We start from the raw sequence: 12,073 nt of genomic DNA, 5'->3' as shown, positions 1-12,073 counted from the left end.
GCTCATCTCATTTGTTTGCTAACGAAGGCAAAACAAGGGCACTGCTGAATCCCCTGGAAAATCCGACTGAGACCCAGGACACCCCCACCCACCTCCCCTTGCCCCCAGAGCCAGAGAATGGCACGGGGAGGTCCTGCCCCCCCGTTATAGGGTTTTCCACCTAAATCCTCCTGGGCTGCCAGGATGGAGCATCTGGCCACATGGCACATCGATGGGCTCTGGGGTGGAGGGGGAGAAGCCAGGGTCCCACCGGCAGCCCTGGGGGGGGGCGGGAGCCAGGAACCCCCCACCTCGGTCTTAAATTAAGAACAGATTCTTAATTTATATCTGCCAGATAGTCTTAATTTTCTTAAATCCCAGACACTTACACCAGAAAGAATAAAAGATGGCTTGGACAAAAATTTACATCACGGATTGTGGGGGCAAAAAAAAAAAAAAAAAATCCCTATAATAGGGGCTTTGTGCTGCTGCGGTCGGTTCTCATTTTGTTATTGGAAAAGCCAAAGGATTATGAAATCCAGCGCATTAAGAAAGCCAGAATATTAGCTAAGCAAACAGCGGCGGGTGCAGGCGGCAGATAACGAGCGGCAGATAACGAGCTTCGCTCCGGCTCTGCTCCCTGGGTGGGAGCCAGACCCAACCGGGCTCCCCCTCCGAGGCAGCAATTTGGGGGGTGAATGGTGGGTACCTACCAGGGCCCCCTCCAAGGCGAAGACCGCGGCGGCGCCAGTGCGCTCTGCGCCTCAAGCGCCGGCGGCGTAAGTTGTCGGTGCGGCGATGCTTGAGGTGGAAGCGCCAGCCGAAGAGCGAGGCGTACTCCCATCCCTCTCCCTCCAGCTCCTCCTGCTTGTGCTGTGGGGCAGGGACACGCCGGGGTTCAGGGGGGGTCCGTCCCACCACCCCACAGCCCCTCTGCAGGTGACATGGTGGGACCATGGCACAGCCAAGGGGCAAAGCCACTTTGGGGGTCTCGAAACCCACCCAAACCTGGGTCCAGCATCTTCAAGCTGTTGTCTGCTATGGTTGTCCCACCTCGTGTCCCCCCCATATGTCTCTTAGCTGGGGACTCAACCCTTCATCCAGCCCCTGGGGTGAACCCCACTTGGAGAAGGGTCTCAGGCGGCTGGGGGTTGCCCGTGCTGAGCAAGGAGGGGGTCCCATCCTGCCCACGCCTGGGTAGCACCAGCATCTCCATCTTCCCAGCCCACCCTCTGCTTTGTCACCACCTCTGATCCCTCCTGGGGACATCACGGCTCTGCCACCATGGGACCCTGGGGCATCGGTCACAAGCCCAAGAAGGTTTTTTCTCCCCTCCTGAAGCTGTGTCACCGTCCTGTGACATTGTTTTCCTTTGATAAAGGGGGTGACAGGCGTTCCCCATGATTTCCACCCACAATTATGGAGAAAAAGCACTGGAAAAGGAGGCAAGTGGCTTGGGAAATATGCTGGGGGGGGAAGAGCAGCAGCGCTGTGGTGGCATTTCCAGTCCAACTGCACCACCTAGAGGGAAGCAGGGCTGGGACAGGGGCCAGGCTGGGGACCTCTGCCAGCTCCAGTTCCCAGAGATGCTTCATGGCACTTGGGGAGGTCCCCATCCCACCCCACAGCCCAACCAAGCACCCCTGGGGGGGTCTGCACCTCTGGGAGATGTTGACCCCCATGGTGGAAACCACACACCACTTTTTGCAGATTTTGATTAAAATCTGCCATAGTTTCAGAACCTGACTGTGCTTTCAGAGATCGGACCAAGAGATACATATTTCCAAGAAAAGTTTAAAATTAAAGTAAAAATATATTGGTCAAAAAGAATCCTATATCTGATACATGTCAAAACACACAGCAGGGCTCTGCAGAAGGTCAAGGACTTCCACCTCTGCATGGAGAGATGGGGATGTGGCCCCCAACCTGCTCTCCCCATCTTCTCCCAGCCCCATCCCACCTTCCTCATGGCCTCCATCTGCGCCAGGTCCCTCCGGCGGAGCCGCACCCAGCGCCGGCGCCGGTTGGTGTGGTACATCTTCTCGGCCGGCACCCAGGCCTTGGGCTTGCGGTCCGGTGGGATGGTGATGCCGTACTCCCAGCCTGGGGGAGAAGGAGACACTGGGGTGAAGGACAGAGAAGAGTCCCCCCACCTTGCCTCCCACCAGGGACCTCTCTTCACGTATCTCCAGCTTGGCTCAACCTGAGTAGCAAAGGTTTGGCCAGATGGAACACACTTGCCCAGTTTGCTGGTCCACGACCCACTCATGCTGCTGCCCAATGGATGCGTCCCTCTGGGGGTGCCCAGGTGACATTTTCACAGTGTCCCACCAGCCCTTGGCTCAAAGTCACCACCTGGGGACTCTCCTCTTTGCAGGCAACCCCCACCCTTGTGCCCATCTCGGATGCTCCCTGGCCTGAGGCTTTCCACTCCTCTTCCACCAGAAGCCAGGTGAGATCTTCTAGAAGAGCCTGGACTGTCTCCAGCAGCAAGGACAGCGCTGCCCTTGGGGCAGCCCACCCCACAGCCCCAGCCTCACCCAAAGCAAGGGGAAGAGGGTCCCCCCAGGGCCTGACCCCCACCTCCTGAAGCCAGTGGGGCAGCTCACGCAGCCGTGAAGGGCACGTTATCACCCCTAGTACTGGATGGGACCGTGGAAGGAAACACCACGATGGGCAGGGGAAAGGGGATTGCCCCAAAACTGCTTCCCGGTACCTTTCTCATCCACAGCTCTGTTGAGGTCAGTGTCCCACTCGATGTCTTCCCATTTCCAGCCCGGAGGACACTCAATCTCATCCTTCGGCAGGACCTTCTCCCCATTCTGCGGGACACAGGGGTGGTTTCAACCAAATGGTGTCCAGCAGACACTGACATCTGCCCTAAGCCCGCCCAGGGCTTCCTGCCACCGCAGTCCGGGGGACAGCTCAGCACCAGGACCCCTGCTTTATCCTCACCACGTCAGTGTAGGCATCGGTCATGTGTATCCACTGGCCCCCGGGCAGCCGGACCTGGTTCTCGAACACCTCCTCCACGAAGCTCAGGTGCCCGGCGTCCACGTCATGCAGCAACCTGCACCCCAGGGAGATGCACGGTGTCAGGGGCTCCTCTCCTGCCCCCCAGCCCTGCATGGGCAGCAGCACAGCCTCGTGTCCCCCTCCTCACATAGACACTCTTCGCCTCCTGAGCTTCTTCCACCCCAGATGGACCAAGCAAAGTTCCCAAAGACCTCAGCAACCCAGCTTGGGTAAAACCCAGAACATGGGCTGTAAGTCCAAGGCAAGAAGATGGCAAAGCTGTGCTGAGCACCCACCATCCCCTCCATGACCCATTGGGATCCCATCTCCAAAGCTCCTCAGCTGGGTGAGCTGGGTGCTGGGACCATTGCGTCCATGGGACGTCACCCCAAGGACATCACCCCAGCGACATCACCCAGCACAAAGATGATGCATTCTTGTTTTAACGCCTTTGCCTACCAAGGATGGGACAGGCAGACGAGGAGCCCCCATGACACCCCAGACCTCCACCCAGCTTTCGGGGTGACCTTGCCACGAATTTAGCATCTGCTCAGGTTTTTGAGGTGCCCACAGCAGCCCACCCAAAGGCAGAAAACCATCACTCACGTCTTCTCCGGGCAGATGAACCAGTCCCCAGCCCAGGTCCAGCCTGTGGAGGGGCGGAAGCTGTCCTTGGGCAGCTTGATCTTGCCGGTGACATCTGAGTACTTGGGGTAGGTCAGGCCAGTCGTGCCCCAGTTCCCCACCAGCGCCAGCTTGGTCTGGTTCTCATACTGGGGGAGCAAAAGCAGAGAGGTTTTGGCACGGGAGACACAAAATCCCATCAATAATCCTTTGGAAATCCCATGAATAATCCCTTCCTTCCTGGAGATCCCCATCCCAAGGACAGACCTCATGGGAAGAGCCTCACCCCCCAGACCAGCCCCTGCCCCATGAGCACCCTAAGATTTCCCCTCCCAGTAGGCAGAAGGAGGTGTGGTGGAAACGTCTCGTGATGTGACCTCACCTGGCACTGTCCCCACCCATGGTCCGACCCACCCCCACCCTTCCATGATGGAAAGAATTAAAAAAAAAAACCCTTTAGGGTGATCCCTGCGAGATGCTCACGGTTTCGGCGAAGACGGAGAGCTTCCCCTCGGCGTACTGGTTAAACTCCTTCTCATCCACCGCCAGCCCCAACCAGAGCTGGACCCGGATCTGCGCCGGGATCCTGGCACCCATCGCCTCCTCCTGGGGGTACTGCCAAAGGCAAAACCCCATTAATACCCCCCAGGAGGATATCAATGGGGGATGCTCAGGATGGGAGTCTGGGGGTAGTGGGTACAAAGCCCCTGTAGCCCCGACCAGGGTAGGTGGGACACGGAGCATCCCTGGGAATTGGGATAACAGCAACAGCGTGCAGAGCCCTTTGGGGATGACCTTGAGGAGGTGCAAAGCCAAGGTCAAGGCTTCTGCATCTGGATGAGACACCCTTCAGGGCTAGGACACCAAACCCAGCCAACACGCTGCAGCAAAAAATAGAAAGAATGAACAGGGAGATGTCTCATTGCCCTTTTTTTCTCTTTTTCAATCACTTTTTTTTCCCCTTCAAGTGATGCTAGTTTTCCATCCAGAGCTCAAGTACAGAAAAAAAAAAAAAAACCAATATATTTTGGTTTGTCTTTTACTGCCAGCTGGGCTTGGGGTTTTGGGGTTTATTCAGTTTATTTTATTTCACTTGATTTTTTTAGAGCTTGTTCAGCAGCGATTGTCTGCTCCCAAGCTGGCACGCAGTGAAAGGCCAAAGAAACAGCCTTAGAGATGTGAGAAGCTTGGTGAGTGCCTGGCAGAGGAGGCCACGGCTTAAATTTCCTGGGGTGGCAGGGGGTCAGGAATTTTGAAAAACATAAAATAACATGAAAATAATTTTTTTTAATTTTTTTTTAAAAAAGAGCACCATCTGGGACAAAGTGGACCCATCTTCACTGCCCTGGAACTTGCAGAAATATGAAGATATTGATGGGGATCTGCTGCAGATCCATGCAAAGAGGAGCTGAACTCCCCCAGCAGCACGACTGGGTTCTCACCATGCAGGAACCAGCTCCAACTGGGTCAAAACTGGGGCTGAGAACTTATGGGTTAACACAGCCCATTGTGTTGGGATTTCAGGTTTCCCTGCACAATTTTCTAGATATTTCTAGATATATTTTTTTTAGGAGAAAAATAGTTTTTTAAATTAATATCAAGCATATCCATCAAAAGGCAAGGTACCTTGAGGAAGATGGTCTGCAGCTTCCCGCAGTTCTTGCCGCAGCAGTTGGAGATGTTCCGGGAGAAGAGGACCTCGTGGGCCGGCACGCGGGCGTACGCCACGCGCTTGTCCCCCTGCAGCATCCAGATCACTACGTCGGGCAGGCTGTTCTGTGGCTGGAAAACACAAATGCCATCATGTTCTGACTGAGGGGCTCCAGACACACACATCAGCCGTGGAGTAACACGGGAGGCTGGAGATCGGCCGTGCCCCAAGTCCCACCACCAACCCAAGCCCATGGGGTGAGACCAGTTGACCCAAAGCCCATCTCAGCAGCTCCAGATCCCATCCCAGTGTCTGCAGGGGCGGGAGAAGCTGGGAGGGGGCACAGCCCCAGTTAGTAGCCCAGGATTTGACCTTGGGTTTAGGATTGAGACCCAAACTGGCCAATGGTCTACTCCGTATCATTCACAGGATGGCCAGTATATAGATGAGGTTCTGCCCAGAAGTACTCTCTCTCCCCCTGGGTCATTCCTCTCTCAGGGTTGTCTCGGTCTCTCGGACACTCAGGCTGTTATCTCTTTTCTGGGATTGTAGTTTCAGGACTTTTCCTCCTTTGGGATCGTTAGCCAGGAACGGGCTGAGCCTCAGTCATCGGGTGGTGAGCAGTGTCACTGTGTATCACCCATTTGCATATATTACTATTGTTATTTTCATTATTATTATTTCCAACATTATTGTAGTTTAGTTATTAAATTGTTCTTATCTCAACCCACGAGTCTCTTTTCCCTTCACCCCTTTAGTTCTCTCCTCCATCCCTGGGAGGTGGTAGGGTGAGCGAGCCGCTGTTGGGTTTTGCCACCAGCCAGGGTCAAACCACAACAAACCCTTGAACAGACTGTCTGCAAGACCAGCATCCTCTCTGCTTCCCACCGCATCATCGGGTGATTGCTCACAACCATCGCACCAAAACAGCACTGCGACAGAAGCCTTGGGAAGAACGAGTTTCCCCCAAAATCAAAAGCAGGTCCTGCAGCGTTACCTCCTCCGCCATGGCCTTCAGCCTGCAGAGCCAGTCCTCCGCCTGCTCCAGAGCCACCGACAAGCTCGAGTCTTCGTGCTTGAGTTTCAGGGCTGCCTTCACAATCTGCTCCAGGTTGGTGCTGCGGAACCGGTACATGTTCTGGTCCAGGTGGGTGCTGGCCGCCTTCCCCAGGACATCGGGCAGGGTCAGGCTGTGGGGACGGGCAGAGAAGTGGAGTTCAGTTTTTCTTTTTTTTTTTTTTTTTTCTTCCTTTTTTTCAGCGAGTTTCCAAAGAATTAACAAGCCACCGAAGAAACACTTGGGGAACACAGCAATGCCAAGAGCAAAGGAGCATCAAACCACCCTTGAGGCCCCCACGCATCACCCCCGGCAGCCGGGACGGAGCCTGGCTGAGCCGCGCACGTCGTGCCACACGCACAGCATACACACATACATATTTTAATACAAAACAATTCAAGCTGCTGGATTAATGTTTCAGGAATCCGGGAAGATGTTCATTTTGCTGAGCCATTTGGAGGATTTTCCTCTAAAACACGGTGATTTACGGAGCTGCCGTTATGAATGCTCTTCTTGCTTCCAGCTCCCGACCCACAGCCCCCCGCCAGCTGTGGCATCCCCTCCTTGGGCTGGGATTGGGGTCTGTAATCCCCAGTTTAATTGCATGATAAATATGAAGAACATCTCTTGCTCGGGATGTGCCACAGGCAGATCCGCACAGTGGTACCTGCCCAGGATGGTGCCGATTGCCTCAGGTTAATAACACAGATTCCTTTAACAAGAGACTTAGGGAGAAATTTAGGGGGAAATTCAGTTCTTTCCTTTTTTTTGAAGAGAACTGCTTTTGCTGCTTTCTCTAAAGAGAGCTGGAGCTCCGTGGGTGTTTCTAATTAGCCCGATCACTCCATAGCATCCTGTGCAAGGAGCTGAATTAAAAGACGGTGTTGGGGCTGCAGCCCCGAGCCCTCCGTGGTTGGATTGATTGCGCTCTGAGCTCCGTTTTGTGCATCCACGCTTCGGTTGGGTATTTACAAGGGAGCTGCGAATGAGCTGAGCTCCCACTCATTTTCCACAGCTTGCTTTGCCATGGGTGCACAGGAAGGATGATGCTCACCTACCCAGCAAAAACCACTTTGGGGCAGAAACGAGGATGTATTTCAATATCCTTGCAGAGAACAGGGGGGAAAAAAGGAAGAAAAAACTAAAACAAAGCTAAATACCCACTGCAGTTGAATTTAACTTCAGAAAGATAAACTACAAACCTATGCAGAAAAGAGGGAAGGTGTTAGAGCTGTGGAAAGGAGCAGCAGAAAGGGTTAAACCCCACAAGCAGCGTGGAAATGGTTTGAAGACACTTTATTCCTGGAGAGGGTTGAATTAAGTTAAATGGTGCTCAGATAGGAAAATGGAAAAGGCCATGGACTCCACCAAATGAAATATAAAAATACCATGAAGTAGTTTTAAAAATTACAAGGAAAAAAAAAAAAAAAAGGAGGAGCCATCCTTAAAAGCCTAAAACCCAAAGGACTGTCCCTGTGCAGGTGGATAAACCACACGAGGAACGTGTGATGCTGAGCCAGAGCCGGGAGCAGCATCTTTCATAGCAAAAAAAAAAAATGGGGGAGCTGGGAGGATGTCAGGGCAGCACGTCTGACTCTTGCACTGGACAAACCAGCAGCAACCACAACCGAGAGGAGGAGCAGGGAGGTGGACAACCCAGACCTGAGGGGGTCACCTGCGGAGGGATGCTGGATCATGACGAGGTGACACCATCCCCTGAAGGACCTGCTGGGGTACTGGTACAACCTGCCCAGGGTCCCCACCAGCCTGTGACGTGGTCCTGCCTCAAGGGCTCTGCCACTCTGGACCACGAAGATGGTCACTTCCTGGGCAAAGAGCTGGTTATATGGCAGGTGGTAAAAGATGGGAGTGTTGAGTTTGTCCGCAGTGACAGAACATTGAGTTTGTCCTCAGTGATGGGTCGTTGAGTTTGTCCAAGGTGATGGGTCCTACACTGGCTGTTACCACCCCAGGCAGAAATTATGAGGAAAGAGCAGAAGGGCTGAACTGAGAACACCGCTGCGCCAGTGATCACACCATCCTTGTGTGGACATTGTGCTTCCAGGTGGAAAAGACGCCACAGAACTGGACAAAGTACCAAGAAGACCAAAAGGATGATCAAAACCACGGAACCTTCTCTGCAGCAGGGGTTCTTCGGCCACCCCCACTTCGCCATGTGCCCAGCTCCAGCAGGGACCAGCAGAGGGGTCGATTCACAGGCAGCTCTGCTCAGAGCAATCCCCTCCCAACAGGAGACAGGCCAGGAGCAGAGGGACAAAACCCACCCTCCAGGTCAGCGCTGCCGCCCACCAGCACGAAGGAGCTGCAGGAGCCACCTGAATCTGGCTGCGATCCAATGTTTCGGGCAGTTGGTTTTGCCACAACTCATCTTTCCCTCACTTTGTCCATTTGTACGATACTTCCAATTCTTTTCTTTTCCAGAGAGCATCTCATCTTCCATCTCTTCATGCAAAGGTCTGGAAAACAGATGTGGGCAAGGCGATGCGGGCAGCATGTCGTTGTTTTCCTACTGGGAAGAGGGGGTGGAGAGACCCCCTCCTGCTGAGACCCTTTCACCAGAAAGGTCCGGACCTGGAGGAGGAGGGAGAAGCACTGGAGAGTGGTGGGGAGTTGTCCCATCTTTCCAAAATCCCAATGGAAAGGAGCTCTGCCCTGGCTGAGCATCCCAAAGGGAGGCACAGACAGGTCCAGCTGCATGGCTTGTTCCCACCAGGACAGCGAGCATCTTGGGGTGTGAAACCCTCCAAAAAACCATCAGGGCTGTTCAAGCTGCCCCCATGGTGGGTATCACCCCAGCCAAGCCCTTGCTGCATCCCGCAGGAGCCGAGCACGGAGTGGGGCCAGCAGCCAGCAGGAACCATCGGCTTGGCACAACCCACGGCCACATTTTTCCCCTCTCCTCCCAGTTAACTGGATTTGTTTTGGAGGGCGAAGCATCTCTGGAAAACCCAAAGCCGTGGCTGATCCCTCAGGTCCCATCCCACGTGCCCGTGGTGGGTCAGATGTCTTTGACCTTTCCAGTGGAGCCAGCGCATGTGGGGGGCGAAACACGTCTCATTTCTGAGGCTCAAAAGCAAATAAATAGGGAGGCTGTAAGTATGAGTGTGTGGTTTTTTTAAGCGTGTCCTCCAGGAGGTCTGTGGAGCAGGTCAGCTCATTCAAGGTCTCCTTACCCGAGGGAAGGATGTGTCCAGTCCCACATGGGTGTCACAGGAGGGTCCGGAGAGGCTGCATCCCCACTCCTGCTCCACCTCCACGACCTCTCCTTGGGCCTTTCAAAGAGCAGAGGGGGTGGAAAGGGGGATCTAGGGCTCAGCACCATCTCCCCAACCTTAGGTGACCAGCACAAGCCCAGGTGGACAGTGTGCATGGTCCTGCAGGCTGGTGGCTCTTGTGGAAGGCGGTGGGGACTGGTCCCAGCAGGTTTGGTGGCCTCAGGGACATCCAAGAAGGCTGAATTCTCCCTCTCTGTTGAGGCAAAGCACAAAGAGCCACCACACAAGCTTGGTGACCACAGAAGTCCACCTGCCGCAGCCACTGGTTGCCACCAACAGGGTGTCCCAAACCAGTACAGGGCTGTTCCTGTGGCTCAGCTGCTCTTCACTGGCCTCCCAAGGCAAAGAAGGTCCAAGAGGCACGGCAGCTCTCTCCATTCCCCTTGTCCAGGGGAAAAACCCACCAACAATCCTACTGCTGCCCTTTCCCGAATTGATGTCATGGAGCTGCTGCAGGAGAGTTGTGTGGTCGGGCATGGGCATGGGATGGGATGGGACTTGGAATCCATGGTCTAAAGACCCCAGTGAGGTCAGTACCCGGAACACCTTCCCAAGGGCTGAGCTTCCTTGGGATAAACCACCACGGCCATACCACAGGGATGCTCCCTGGAGCAGCTCGTCACCTCCTGTCCTGGGTTCAGCTGGGATAATTTTCACAGAAGCTGGGAGGTGGGCATAGCAAAGGGATGTTCATACCATGGTGACATGCCTGGGATATAAGGGGAAGCTAGCCGGGAGAGGGGTGGGGGTTTTGTGCAGCATTTTGGTACGGTGAGCATCTTTCCCTTGTGTGTCATTCTATGATCCTGTTTGTTATTATCTTCCCTTTTTCTCGTGTTGTATTATTAACATTTGTCATTATCTCAACTCACGAGGTTCCACTTTTCTTTTATTCTTCCCCCCATCCTACTGGGAGGGGAAAAGGAGGGGGTAAGGGAGCGACTACATGGCGCACGGTGACTTGCTGTTCAGTCCTTACCCACGACACCTCCACAAAGCACAATCCAGCCCCAAAAAACAGGCTGCATGGAGGGACAGCCCATGGCACCCTGCCAGCCTCCCTTGAATGAACGTCCGAGAAAATCAGAAGCGCTGAGAAAGCAGCAGCAGATGCTGGTGGTGCTGCCCAAGGGGTCGCGGTGATGGCCTTGCCACCCAGCCCTGCAGCATCCCCATCCCCTGGTCCATGTTGGACACACAACACCCATGCTCCACCATCCAGGACCTCTGCGTGGGTGCCTCCTACGCAGCGCACACAAGACTCGACCAGAAAGCCCCATCGGTGGCTCCTCACTCCCCAAACCCGCCGTCTCTCCAGCTGGGCTGGCTCGGGCTCTGGCTCCTGCCCCGACACAATGCCACCCATTGAGGGGAACCACGCTGCAGCCTTTGCACAAAGGCTGGAAATTTATGACTTGCTTTAAATGTCACCTTTTCAACTCCGTGCCTTGGCTCAGCAACCTTTGAAGCAAACGTTAGCAAAATGACGGGCGTTTTTCAGAGAAAAAAAATTTAAAAAGAAATTAAAAAAAAAAAAAAAAGGAAGTCGTGCTTTCCAAGATAAATAAGTCGCAATAAATGGCATGAAAAGGCTCACAGTCAAAACTGGCAGAAAATACCTGCAGTCGGCAACGATGTCATCCATCAGCTGGGCACCCAGCGTGTCCAGCTCACTGGGCAAGCAGTTGGCCTTCAGAGCAAGGTGGATCTTCTCCAGGTTTGCTTCCTGCGTGATAGGTGGGGAAGAGGAGCTGCACAGCAGGGACCCCCCAGCACCCCACTCCACCCCATGTCCAGGACCCTCCCAGCGAGGGCCTGGGGCTGCTCCCTGTGATCAGAAATTCCAGCCTGGGTCCCACCAGGGCTCTGCACCTCTGGTTTTGCTCCTCTTGGAGCTCTGGGGGAAATGACAGTGAAATACAGCAGGAAATCCAATCAAAAGGAAGGTCCCTGCCTCCTGTGCCTACAACAGTAGGCAGGCGGGTGGCATTGTCACCCCAAGGGGGATGAGAGCAGTCCCTTTCCCTCCCTCACTCCACGGGCTGAGCAAGGCACTCCGGACACCGGCAGATTGGGGTCCTCAAACCCCAAACCTGACCCAGCCTGGAGACGTCCTCTGTCCCCTACCTGTCCCCAGGCAGGATGCAGGAAGGATGTGGACAATGCTCCTTGCCATGGTGGCACTCACCAGCCTGTCTGCCGCGTGGTGGAGAAGGTTCTGAGCATCCGTCCGGTAGCTGATATCTTCCCAGTAGGATGACAACACCACCACGGGCTTCACGTTGCCCCAGGGCAGGTAGTAATACTGACAACCTGGAGAGAACAGCACGGCGGGGAGTTTGTGATATGGAATCATCGAATCACGGGATGGTTTGGGTTGGAAGAGACCTTAGAGATCATCCAGTGCCACCCCCTGCCATGGGCAGGGACACCTTCCACCAGCCCAGGTTG

At 54.5% G+C, this 12,073-nt stretch overlaps 1 protein-coding gene across 1 annotated transcript in view; it reads right to left on the bottom strand.

The window, feature by feature from the left end:
• Positions 1 to 692: 692 nt before the first annotated feature.
• Positions 693 to 12,073, bottom strand: part of DYSF (dysferlin) — a gene marked incomplete at both ends in the record, with an annotated part of 14,313 nt that continues 2,932 nt past the window's right edge. Inside the window, 11 exon segments of the mRNA XM_010083302.1 lie at positions 693 to 738; positions 740 to 852; positions 1,940 to 2,082; positions 2,696 to 2,801; positions 2,935 to 3,049; positions 3,601 to 3,767; positions 4,102 to 4,233; positions 5,245 to 5,400; positions 6,267 to 6,459; positions 11,242 to 11,348; positions 11,811 to 11,935. Of these exon segments, the coding sequence (XP_010081604.1) occupies positions 693 to 738; positions 740 to 852; positions 1,940 to 2,082; positions 2,696 to 2,801; positions 2,935 to 3,049; positions 3,601 to 3,767; positions 4,102 to 4,233; positions 5,245 to 5,400; positions 6,267 to 6,459; positions 11,242 to 11,348; positions 11,811 to 11,935 (1,403 nt within the window).

This window comes from Pterocles gutturalis, unplaced genomic scaffold (assembly GCF_000699245.1).
Source record: "Pterocles gutturalis isolate BGI_N339 unplaced genomic scaffold, ASM69924v1 scaffold29981, whole genome shotgun sequence".
Taxonomy (NCBI): domain Eukaryota; kingdom Metazoa; phylum Chordata; class Aves; order Pterocliformes; family Pteroclidae; genus Pterocles; species Pterocles gutturalis.
The sequence above is the reverse complement of the archived record's forward strand: the minus strand, read 5'-3'. Positions and strand labels throughout refer to the sequence as shown.